The sequence below is a fragment of the Eucyclogobius newberryi genome, unplaced genomic scaffold (assembly GCF_026437365.1).
Source record: "Eucyclogobius newberryi isolate DKJ021-1_F unplaced genomic scaffold, fEucNew1.0.hap1 SCAF_8, whole genome shotgun sequence".
Classification (NCBI taxonomy): Eukaryota; Metazoa; Chordata; class Actinopteri; order Gobiiformes; family Gobiidae; genus Eucyclogobius; species Eucyclogobius newberryi.
In genome coordinates this window covers 9,968,377-9,981,767 of record NW_027316500.1, presented here as the reverse complement: position 1 = coordinate 9,981,767, position 13,391 = coordinate 9,968,377, and the positions used below count along the sequence as shown (strand labels likewise).

The 13,391-nt window shown below is 43.2% G+C and overlaps 1 protein-coding gene across 2 annotated transcripts in view; it reads right to left on the bottom strand.

The window, feature by feature from the left end:
* Window positions 1-1,616: 1,616 nt before the first annotated feature.
* The window catches only part of lyst (lysosomal trafficking regulator), a 98,306-nt gene continuing 86,531 nt past the window's right edge, over window positions 1,617-13,391 (bottom strand). For both annotated transcript variants that reach the window (XM_072436987.1, XM_072436988.1), the window contains 6 exons: window positions 12,445-12,543; window positions 7,702-7,841; window positions 7,148-7,245; window positions 4,745-4,901; window positions 4,587-4,658; window positions 1,617-4,068 (listed from right to left, as the gene is read on the bottom strand). In XM_072436987.1, the coding sequence (XP_072293088.1) occupies window positions 3,930-4,068; window positions 4,587-4,658; window positions 4,745-4,901; window positions 7,148-7,245; window positions 7,702-7,841; window positions 12,445-12,543 (705 nt within the window). In that variant the 3' untranslated portion in view covers window positions 1,617-3,929. The remainder of the gene's footprint in view (window positions 4,069-4,586; window positions 4,659-4,744; window positions 4,902-7,147; window positions 7,246-7,701; window positions 7,842-12,444; window positions 12,544-13,391) is intronic.

Here is a 13,391-nt window from a genome sequence, read left to right as displayed (position 1 = left end):
ACATATGTATTTGAATACTCATGTGTACTTGTGTATTTGAATACTCATGTGTACATATGTATTTGAATACTCATGTGTACATATGTATTTGAATACTCATGTGTACATATGTATTTGAATACTCATGTGTACATATGTATTTGAATACTCATGTGTACATATGTATTTGAATACTCATGTGTACTTGTGTATTTGAATACTCATGTGTACATATGTATTTGAATACTCATGTGTACATATGTATTTGAATACTCATGTGTACTTGTGTATTTGAATACTCATGTGTACATATGTATTTGAATACTCATGTGTACATATGTATTTGAATACTCATGTGTACATATGTATTTGAATACTCATGTGTACATATGTATTTGAATACTCATGTGTACATAGGCGTGTGGTTTTGTTACAGTTGATCATCTTTACTCTTTGTTGCTGTGTTTGCCCCTCAAAGCCAAAGCACATTCCAGTGATGTTTCCGTTCTGACATTGAAGTGATCCTGTTATTAATAGTATTAGTTAGTATTAGTATTATATTAATATATATTAGTATTAGTATAATTCATTCATAATTCATTGTCATTAACACTGATTCTTTCCCATGTGTTCACACCTTTTGACAGGGGAATGATGCAAACGAGGGGAAATTAAAGTGGAAAAGACAAACATGAACAAGAAAATGATTGGAAGTTTAAAATGAATTGTACCGTCTTCCAATGATAAACGTTCCTCTAAAACGAGACTACACCTTAATTTACCGTAACAAAGACTTAATTTAGATTGAAATTATACTTATTTAAGGTTAGGGTTATTAGAGCATTAGTTAAATAGTCACTAACATGTTGGTGTAATCCCTCATTCGTCCAGGCGTGTTCCATAGTAGAAAAAGCTTCAGTTGTAGTCATCTGGACTCAGTTAGAAAAAATAGACGTTTCGACTCTCATCCAAGAGTCATTGTCAATAAAAGAATTTAGTTCTAAATTCTAATTTAATTCTAAATTCTTTTATTGACAATGACTCTTGGATGAGAGTCGAAACGTCTATTTTTTCAAACTGAGTCCAGATGACTACAACTGAAGCTTTTTCTACTAAGTCACTAACATGAAATCATTCTTAGTAAACTATTTGTTCAGTGTGAATGAAGTCTTTGTTCATGCTTTACTAAGGCAGGAATAAGTGTAAAGTTAAGATGCACTTTATTATCCCTGTGGGACATTTGACCCGTCAGTGCCGCTGGGGCGTCTCCATCTCCAGATCTTGCACTTGGTTTGGTCAGGACTTCTGAAGCTGGAGGATTTGACCTTTTGTGCATGTTTTGGGCTGAAACTAGGGAAAACATGCAAACTTCACTCAGAAATGCTATTAACTCTGCCACCGTCACCAGTGTTAGAACGATTTGTGCACATAAACACACCCAAGTCATATTATAGCCCATATACTTTGATTATTATTATTATGGCTATGTTTACACACACCAGAATCTGATGATGATGTTGCCATTTTAATCATCTTATAACATAAAAAAATGAAAAATGCTTTCCTCATTGTTTTTTGACATCTACTTCCTTTAAATCCGTTTATCAGACGATACAATAAAAAAAAGCACAACCGCATTTTAGTAACTTCAAATATTTATAGATATTTATACATCTCTGTCCATACATACAGTCGCACATACATGTATTTACAGTAACAAAATACATACTTTCAGAGCTCATTCAGGAAGTCAGTAAATGCAACAAACACAACGGAGGCAATAGAGGATAAATTATGCATAGTTATGAACAGAAAAATATTTCCTTCAGAGAGAGGGCATAATATATTAGCAATTTCTTCCAAAAAAAAAAAAATCTCAAACAATTTCATACAAAGTGGATGCTACAAGAGGATCTCGCAAGCACAACTATGGTACATGCAGCGGCGGACACAGCCACGCCCATCTCGCCCGCAAATATGAAGGATTTAAGACAAATACAAATAAGGAATGAATATTGGACATCATTTTCAATACGATTCCCTTTCTTGTAAACATATTCTTTTGAAATATCCCACCATCGGTTTCACAGCTTCCTTTGCTCCAACTATATTTAACCATTGTATGCCCGATATTGCTTTTTGTGTGTATTTTGTCACGACGTTGAAACCCGATCCTGTTTAGACGGCAAAACATTGTCCGATTGTGTGATTCAGCGACGAGGAAAAAAAAGTGCTCAGAGCGTTTTACATTTCAGAAACAAACTCAAAAGTGCGGGACGTCGAGAAGCTGGGAATGTAAGTGAAAAAACTGCATCCTTCAGTTATTTGCAGATCGGTGCGTGTAGTGTGTGATTAACTCAAAATATTGACGAGCCCAGACTATAGTAACGACGAGGAATAGTTAAACATGACGTATATACAGAAATATGTGCCCCGAAATGTGAATGAAATGTGAGAAAAAGGCGAAAACTCATCAAAACGTAATGGAAAAATGCAATATCAGGAGAATATATGAGTTCATGTCTGTTGTTATATTGTCTTTTGTCACTGCAAAACAAAGTAGAACGACCAGTTTGGGAATGAATAACTTTGGAATGAACTGTATAATGCTGTTGTCTTGGACCCCGTTTCACACCTGTTACTCAATAAAAGTGAAGGTAGAACTTGTACGTGTTTCTTGCATCAGTGTTTCAAGCTTCGCAATTTCTCTCAGCAAAATGTAGTAAATAACTAATGCTCTCCCGTAAAGATGAAGCCTGGCCAGTCCTCTACGTTTAAACCATAATATTTAAGATCTCGTTGGCTCTCGCTTCATTTGAGTCGGATTTAAAGGGAAAGAATGAATTAACTGCCTCAGCTGAACGAGGTTGGACGGACAACAAAATCTGGCTGTTGAGATGATATAATTCTAAACGACAGACGAACTGCAAAATCTGACGGGGCCGTGATCGGAGAGAAATCGGACTACTCGCAATCAGACTTTGCCGTTCACGTGTCATTTTGATAATCCTCTAGCTCAAAAGAAACCTGATAATACGCAGATTTCCAGTGCACACGTAGCAGCAGTCGTAGATAACATTGTGCGATAAATCATGACAAACAAATATAAAGGAATGAGGTTTCAGACCCATTTAAATAAATAAATAAATGGCTTGTCCTGACCAGGCTAGCGATCAAATAAATAACAGCTTTCATCGTGTAAAGACTTGGAACAGACAAAAAAAGCTCAAAGGCGACTCTTTGTGAAGGAGTTGGACGTGGTTTGGGAAATCTCTCGTTCTCTGGAGCGTGCGGAGGTATAGCTGAACGACGACTCCGCGCCCTGGGACCACGCCCTCCGGACCCCTCGTCCTCTCGCGCCGTCGGATAAACGGAGCGAGGAGCCTTTTCTGCGGCGTCGGCGGGATCCGGTCGTCGATCTCTTGTCGCCGACGTGTCATTTCGAGCTTCACGACAGCGGCTCATCGGGGGAAACCGAACGTCAAAACGGCGACGCAAACTTAACGGAACGTATAAAGGAGTCGCTCGTTTCGTAGCGCATGAAACGCAAAGACACTGAAACTGCTGCGCACTCTGGTGATTTTTGCCACCATCATTCTAGCGTCGTCCTTTCAACTGAAGGCAAAGCGATATGCGTGTTTAAAATGTATATATATATATAAAGTGTGTGCACGTTTTGTCTCCCAGACAAATCTCCACCCGCAAACTCCATCTATAAAAACGTCTCCGCACCAACACTGAATTTCCATTTGCGGCGGCAGCGACTGGGGGATACAGCCCGCTCGGCTTTGGACAGTTTTAATTAAGACTCGGGGAGGGTCCGGGGAGTCGGGGCCGTGCTGACTCTTCCTCTCGAGTGCTGATGTGGAGAAAGAGAGGGAGGAGGAAGCGGCGGGGGAGGGGCTGGTGCTCATCAAGGCCAGAAGAAGTCAAAGGCGGAGGAGGGAGGTTCAGCCGGCCGCGTAACTGCTCAGGAAGGAGTAAAACATGGGCAGCTTCATCCTCTGCTGGTCGCGGCGGCACCAGGCCATCACCGTGCCCTCGCTGTTCGCCGTGTACAAGTGGTGCCCGTCGCAGGAGTAGGTCAAGCTGGAGGGGGAATGAGACGGGGACAGATTTTTATTAGATTTGACTGAATAAAAATGACTTTCAGTAAAGATATCGACAAGACAGACGTGTAATTATTGCCATTAAACACAATATAGTCCAATCTCTTCCTCAAAACACAGCTACAAACCTGTTTTTACTGACAAACGATTAGCCGTAGACCTCTGGATTCAAAAGATCCGAGCTGATCATTGACGATAAACACAATTGTTCACACTCGTGCAGGCTTTGGCAAAGAGAATGTTGCCAAAAATACAGCAAATTAATGTGGAGTAATTTTAAAAAATTCATTGTACGTCGTCTTCCAAATACAACAGCTACTCTAAAAATCCATTGATTAACCGACACAAGCGTGGCTGATTATCGGATTTCTTTGTGCAGGTAAAATCCCATCAAAAATCTGATCTAATCATTGTGTTATTCGATTAGATTTTTACTAAAAGAATAAAGAAACAACAAAAAGACCAAAGTAAAACTAAACTAAGCACACAAACACACACCTGATAATAGGTTTGCTGGACTTTGGGAAGGTGATCTCTCGCACAGGCTTCAGATCCCACGTGCTCCACAACCTGAGGACATTTTGAAGCGCAAACGTTAAAGTGGACACCTCTCCACACACATTACCAGTAATACATCTGTCATGGACGCACTGTACCTGACCACTCCGTTCTCCAGACCCCCGGCGATCACGTTGACAGACACGCCCTCGGTCTGGTTGGAAAAGGCCACGGAGCAGATGATCTCTCTGCAGTGAACGTGTCCAATCAGGTCTCCGTTCACCGTCCACAGACGCAGGTCGCTGCCGCCGCCAACTGCAGACGCCAGAGTGAAAAGCAGGTCATGTGACGTGGTGGTACAGCTGGTCATGTGACGCGGCGGTACACCAGGTCATGTGACGTGGTGGTACAGCTGGTCATGTGACGCGGCGGTACACCAGGTCATGTGACGTGGTGGTACAGCTGGTCATGTGACGCGGCGGTACACCAGGTCATGTGACGTGGTGGTACAGCTGGTCATGTGACGCGGCGGTACACCAGGTCATGTGACGCGGCGGTACACCAGGTCATGTGACGTGGCGGTACAGCTGGTCATGTGACGCGGCGGTACACCAGGTCATGTGACGCGGCGGTACACCAGGTCATGTGACGGGGCGGTACACCAGGTCATGTGACGGGGCGGTACACCAGGTCATGTGACGCGGCGGTACACCAGGTCATGTGACGCGGCGGTACACCAGGTCATGTGACGCGGCGGTACACCAGGTCATGTGACGCGGCGGTACACCAGGTCATGTGACGCGGCGGTACACCAGGTCATGTGACGTGGTGGTACAGCTGGTCATGTGACGCGGCGGTACACCAGGTCATGTGACGCGGCGGTACACCAGGTCATGTGACGGGGCGGTACACCAGGTCATGTGACGCGGCGGTACACCAGGTCATGTGACGCGGCGGTACACCAGGTCATGTGACGCGGCGGTACACCAGGTCATGTGACGCGGCGGTACACCAGGTCATGTGACGCGGCGGTACAGCTGGTCATGTGACGTGGTGGTACAGCTGGTCATGTGACGCGGCGGTACAGCTGGTCATGTGACGCGGCGGTACAGCTGGTCATGTGACGCAATTGTCATGTGACGCGGCGGTACAGTAGGTCATGTGACGCGGCGGTACAGTAGGTCATGTGACGCGGCGGTACAGTAGGTCATGTGACGGGGTGGTACAGTAGGTCATGTGACGCGGCGGTACAGCTGGTCATGTGACGTGGCGGTACACCAGGTCATGTGACGCGGCGGTACACCAGGTCATGTGACGCGGCGGTACACCAGGTCATGTGACGTGGTGGTACAGCTGGTCATGTGACGTGGCGGTACACCAGGTCATGTGACGCGGCGGTACACCAGGTCATGTGACGCGGCGGTACACCAGGTCATGTGACGCGGCGGTACACCAGGTCATGTGACGCGGCGGTACACCAGGTCATGTGACGCGGCGGTACACCAGGTCATGTGACGCGGCGGTACAGCTGGTCATGTGACGCGGCGGTACAGCTGGTCATGTGACGCGGCGGTACAGCTGGTCATGTGACGCGGCGGTACAGCTGGTCATGTGACGCGGCGGTACAGCTGGTCATGTGACGCAATTGTCATGTGACGCGGCGGTACAGTAGGTCATGTGACGCGGCGGTACAGTAGGTCATGTGACGGGGTGGTACAGTTGGTCATGTGACGGGGTGGTACAGCCGGTGATGTGACGGGGTGGTAGACGCGGCACGCGGCGGTACAGCCGGTCATGTGACGCGGCGGTACAGACGGTCATGTGACGCGGCGGTACAGACGGTCATGTGACGCGGCGGTACAGACGGTCATGTGACGCGGCGGTACAGACGGTCATGTGACGCGGCGGTACAGACGGTCATGTGAGGCGGCGGTACAGTAACCCAAGTTAAGTTTATTAAGCTTGAATCGAGTAGTTTTGAATGGTTTAGATGAATATTTGCTCTGATATTTCTTTACTCTCATTGTTCGTTCACACCATTTTGTCTTGTAAAATTAAACAAATCTTAGAAATACAAATTACTTTCTATTTTAACGCAAACAAAGATAGGATTGTACAGGCTCTTGACTTCTCCATTAATAAAGTCCCAAGCACATCATTGACTATTAGAACTGATTTAAACTCAATTACACTTTTATACATTTATGCGATGGATATGAACACCAAACTAAATCTGAACATGATTGAAATTATTTTTTATCTGCAAGCTTCACTGTTAAAGTACATTTTATAATAATTCATTATGTTTTCATTTGTTTGTAGTGTGATTTTCTGGATCTTTTCTTCTTCTGCAGCGCACTTTGAATGACTTTGTGGGCAAATTGTGGCTCTAAACTTGTCTCGCCTTCGGTTTGTTAAGGCCAATACACTGTTCAGCCCGTTTTCTAACAGTCCAGGGCCAATATTTCATCCTATTTTTGGACCATGACCGTCTCCTCTGAAGCGCTGTGAGCCTGATAAATGTTGTGTAATGTAATGGAGTCCTGGCACGGGGACAGTACCTGAGTCACAGACCGTGGCGATGTCTCCGGTCGTCTCGCTCGCACACACAGCCGTCACGGGGCTTTTGTGGCCCGTCAGGCTTTGGACGTAACACAGCCTGAAGGAACAGAGCGGTTACAAACGAAATACAAGTCTTGAAAGTGTTTTGCAGTTGTTAATCTTTAACTCCTCTCCAAACTTATATAAAGGGCAAGACGAAATGTACATTAATATTGGTGTCGCAAAGCTGTTTTACCAGCGATGATCGTTTCTCTGCTTTTGTTTTGGGATTATGACAATTTTGGCCAATTTGATGAATATATTCTGGGTTTCATAGTTAAATAGTAGCTTAAGATCATCTAAAACTATTAAGAAAAAGCGAAAAACACAATCACAGAACAGTTTACCAAAGATTTAACCATAAATTGGCCCATTTAATCGTCAGAATAGTGTCTATTTTCACGACACAACAGTACGTTCTTAGACTTGTTACAAACAAAACGCTAAATATCCTCATACAAAGTAAAGATATGACAAAGAGAGTCCGAAGCGTAGCCGTGTGCCCGTGTCTGACCTGTTGAGGTCCCAGAGGATGCAGGTGCCGTCTCTGCTGACGCTGATGAGGACGCTGTAGGGTTTACACACAAACAGACTGGTGACCTCGGCTGTGTGTCCGTACAGATGGACCTGCGCCTCCACCTCCATCTCTGACGGCTGAGAACACAGAACCACAGGTAAACATGAGAACACAGAACCACAGGTAAACATGAGAACACAGAACCACAGGTAAACATGAGAACACAGAACCACAGGTAAACATGAGAACACAGAACCACAGGTAAACATGAGAACACAGAACCACAGGTAAACATGAGAACACAGAACCACAGGTAAACATGAGAACACAGAACCACAGGTAAATATGAGAACACAGAACCACAGGTAAATATGAGAACACCAGAACCACAGGTAAACATGAGAACACAGAAACATGAGAACACCAGAACCACAAGTAAACATGAGAACACCAGAACCACAGGTCAACATGAGAACACAGAACCACAGGTAAACATGAGAACACCAGAACCACAAGTAAACATGAGAACACAGAACCACAGGTAAACATGAGAACACCAGAACCACAGGTCAACATGAGAACACCAGAACCACAGGTCAACATGAGAACACCAGAACCACAGGTAAACATGAGAACACCAGAACCACAGGTAAATATGAGAACACCAGAACCACAGGTAAATATGAGAACACCAGAACCACAGGTAAATATGAGAACACCAGAACCACAGGTAAATATGAGAACACCAGAACCACAGGTAAATATGAGAACACCAGAACCACAGGTAAACATGAGAACACCAGAACCACAGGTAAATATGAGAACACCAGAACCACAGGTAAACATGAGAACACCAGAACCACAGGTAAATATGAGAACACCAGAACCACAGATAAACATAAGAACACCAGAACCACAGGTAAACATGAGAACACCAGAACCACAGGTAAACATGAGAACACCAGAACCACAGGTAAACATGAGAACACAGAACCACAGGTAAACATGAGAACACAGAACCACAGGTCAACATGAGAACACAGAACCACAGGTCAACATGAGAACACCAGAACCACAGGTAAACATGAGAACACCAGAACCACAGGTAAATAAGAGAACACAATGAGAACACCAGAATCACAGGTTAACATGAGAACGCCAGAACCACAGGTAAACATGAGAACACCAGAACCACAGGTCAACATGAGAACACAAAACCACAGGTCAACATGAGAACACCAGAACCACAGGTAAACATGAGAACACCAGAACCACAGGTAAACATGAGAACACCAGAACCACAGGTAAACATGAGAACACAGAACCACAGGTAAACATGAGAACACAGAACCACAGGTCAACATGAGAACACAGAACCACAGGTCAACATGAGAACACCAGAACCACAGGTAAACATGAGAACACAGAACCACAGGTAAATATGAGAACACAGAACCACAGGTCAACATGAGAACACAGAACCACAGGTCAACATGAGAACACCAGAACCACAGGTAAACATGAGAACACAGAACCACAGGTAAATATGAGAACACCAGAACCACAGGTAAACATGAGAACACCAGAACCACAGGTAAACATGAGAACACCAGAACCACAGGTAAATAAGAGAACACAATGAGAACACCAGAATCACAGGTTAACATGAGAACACCAGAACCACAGGTAAACATGAGAACACCAGAACCACAGGTAAACATGAGAACACCAGAACCACAGGTAAACATGAGAACACCAGAACCACAGGTCAACATGAGAACACAAAACCACAGGTAAACATGAGAACACCAGAACCACAGGTAAACATGAGAACACCAGAACCACAGGTCAACATGAGAACACAGAACCACAGGTCAACATGAGAACACCAGAACCACAGGTAAACATGAGAACACCAGAACCACAGGTAAACATGAGAACACCCCGTCGTTTAACCCGAACTGGGCATTTATCAGTTTAGTCTTTCCTTTTAACATTCAAAATCTCATAATACACAGCATTTACTGTTTGAGCAATTTATTTTTTAACCTTATATCACTCCCATTCCCATTTGAGACGTCCAGATTATTAGGTTAGGGTGAAGTTTGAATATGCATGAGGATTCAGGTCACAATAATATCAATAAAATACATGTATTTTTACAATATATCGTCCAGAAGATGTACTATATGTAAAGTACTTTTTAAATATGGCTGTTTTTGTCACATCAACTTTATTTGGTGATTCAGAAAGTTCAAAAGTAAAGCTGGTCATGTGTTTAAAGATTTCCCTGTTGTTTGGTCTCATTAAAGGTGAATAATTGTTAAATCGTGTTAATTCTTCTCACAATAATTTGATATCGCCACATCCCCGATTCCCACGTTAATTTTTTTTCAACCTGGAACGCTTGAATTGGACAGGACCGACGTGAGTGTGAAATGGAAGAGGAGAGAGGGGAGGGACAATCAGCAAATAGTCAGAAACAGTGTCTTCTAGTCAAGTCCAAAAGTGCAAAATGGATTATTTGAGCAGATACCGATATTACACTTTTAAAATCAATAGCAAGAACCACAAAATTACCGTATGTCAACTTATAGAAAAGTTATTTTAGCGTTTGTTTTAGCCTAACAGCTCTTCTTTTTCCATTTTATTATTCAAGTTGTTCAAAAACTCAAATGTGATGCATGAGGAGAAACTGACAGACTGACAAATACCCACTAGATTTGTATCAGACCGATATTGATATTTGGGGAAACCCTCCAGTCACAGATAACCGATCCCTAATTGTGTTTTTTTATTTTCTCCCAACGCGACACATTGAATAAAAGCTGTGCCACTACTTCGCCAATACAACTCCCTAATTGTTGAAGAGGAAAGTCAACTACCTTCCAAATCAAACTACGAGACGAGAGAATATTCATATTGTTTTTCACGCTTCATTCACACTTGAACGTCATTTCGAAAGAGATGAAAACACACGCTGCGCCGCGACAATACTCGAGATATGTTCATCCTTTCTGCATTTTCCGCGCCCGTCTCCCACGCCGCATATCTAATTTATCCGCTGCTATTCAAAATCCCTTCCGAGTGGGCAGGAACCTGTGCGGTCGTGTGAAAGCGCCGCTCGGCTCTGATGACTGAATTCTGCGACCCCTAATCCCACTCCGAGCTCGGTGGAGATGCATTTCAAGGGCGGCTGTGATGTGCCTAATGAAGCACCGGGCGAATGGGCGGGGTTCGGATGACATCACAGCGTTACAGGGGCCTGGAGCGCGGCGCCCAAATTGAGGTGGGTTGTTAAATCTGCTCTTGAACATAGTGGGATTGTTAACCCCTTCAATAAAATCGACACGCAGGATATTTTCTGTACCACCCTCTAACTTGTGGTTTAGGCCAGGTCTGGTTCTGGGTTTTGTTGCGGTTCGGTCTCAATTTTGATGTTTAACATAATTATTTGGCATTTTAAAAGGAATCCCCCAAAACAAAAACAAAAAATGTTGCAATGACTGGTGCATTAATCCTTTCATGCAGCCAAATTGTCACATTATCAATAGTAGTTTTGCTTTCTTGCCATCTCAGCTTAAGAGGTCTATTGTTACTGTTGTGCAGATTTTGTGGCGTGTGCGCGTAATATATATATATATACACAAAAGCCACAAAATCTGTATGTATGTATGTATGTATGTATGTATGTATGTATGTATGTATGTATGTATGTATGTATGTATGTATGTATGTATGTATGTATGTATGTATGTAATACATAAATATATAAATAAATGGACCTGGTTAATTAGAGGGCCAAGATTTATAAATGTCTTAGTGTTCAAAGCAGAGACAAAGAATGGTTTGAAAGAGGAGTGAAGGAGCCAAGAAAACCTTAAATTTTTAAAGAAAACTGGTTTGACTTACAACCTCCCCTCAGTCTATAACAGACTCATAAGACCTTAGCAGAAATCAAACCGGTCAAATGCTAATGAGGTACTTGACTATGGCGGAGGTGGCCGGACCTCAATAGTATCAGGTATAACTCCTCCCTTTGGGCAGGACCAAGTTGAGCTCAGGAGAGTAAATACTGCAGCTCGAACCATTTCCATCAGATCGAACATTAAACAATGACTACATTTTTAATCCTTTTCTACTACACTTTACACTCCAGGACAAATGAGGAATTACACCGACTTATTTCTTTATAGTGCGGTCTCGATACTGAAATTTCATAGAAGATATCAATGCCAAGGACGCTCTATACCGACTTTGATACCACAAGCATAACAACAACAATGCAACGGTCAACAGAAAATTAAAGTAGTATCTCTAATAGAATTATTATGTAGACTTAAGAAGTTCTAATAAAGAGCAAGACCCATTGTGATCAAATTTGTCCTATTCATGTCATTGTCATGTCCGTCTGTACTGACGCTAGCTTTACAGTGGATTAGTGTCTGGTACACATTTTTGACAGCCCTAATTTAGTTCGCGAAAAGCATAACATTATTACAACTACAACGCTCTTGGTTTTCATGTCGGTTCGGGTAAAATGACTCCATAAATGTTGCCGTTTTCTTCTCAAAAACATGTCAGATTCACCCAGTAACGTTGCCTTAGCGATGCATGATCCCGGTCTGGATGAGAGGACCAGAGGGGAGGAGGGAGGAGGGGGTGAGTGACGGGAGGTGGGTGGACCGGCGGCGAGGAGCGGGCCGCGGGTTAAAGGGGGCCGTTGCCATGGAGACTCACCGTGGTGCTGGTGAAGCGGTTGCTGTAGGCGGTGATGACTCCACACTTGCTGCCCGTAAAGAGCTGGCAGCCGTCGGGCACCCAGGCACAGCTGGTCACCTGGAGCAGAGAGCAGAGCGGACATGAAACGCATCCACAGGCGCTGCAAGGAGGATTTCATTTTCCCTTCTCACTTTGGTATAGTAAAAAAAGAACAGACTCAGAAGGTGAATAAATGAACGACGCATCGCTGTGAAAGGAGTTAACTTATGGAATGATCTTGACACACAAATAAAAGAATAAAGAACGATAAGGGCAATTGAGAAAAACAAAAATACTACAACATCAAGTACTGTATTTTCCGGACTATATGTCGCACCTTTTTTCATAGTTTTGGCTGGGATGCGATTTATACTTATACTCCGGATCGACTTATATGTGATATTATTTGTTATTGTCACACTTGCAACCGCATTTCATACTCCAGTGCAACTTAAATATGTTTTTTTCTTCTCTATTATGTATTTTTTGGCTGGTGCGACTTATACTCCGGAAAATACGGTAACTTTGAGAACGAAAATTAGGTTGTTGAGGTTAAGAGGGTCGACATCTAATTGCAATGAATTATTAGTGTATGTTATTTAAATGGAAATGTAAGATGTGATGTTTTAAACCGTCAGTGTTAAATAGAAGTTGAAAAAGGAGGCAGAAAACATAAGATTGCTCTTCTTTCTTTCATTTTGGTATGCTTAACTGAATGCTACTGATGTATTTTATGTGTTATGAAATAAATGAATGAAAAAAGACAAAATAATGAGCTTTGGAAGAGCACATTACCAGGTTTGAATACCACTTGTTACCGGCAACATTCACACGGCCAGTAAAAACAGGTACCGGTAACTAGGACAATCAGATGGCCCAGATCTGATTTTGGATGCGCGTTTGAATACACCAGCGGAATTTGATTA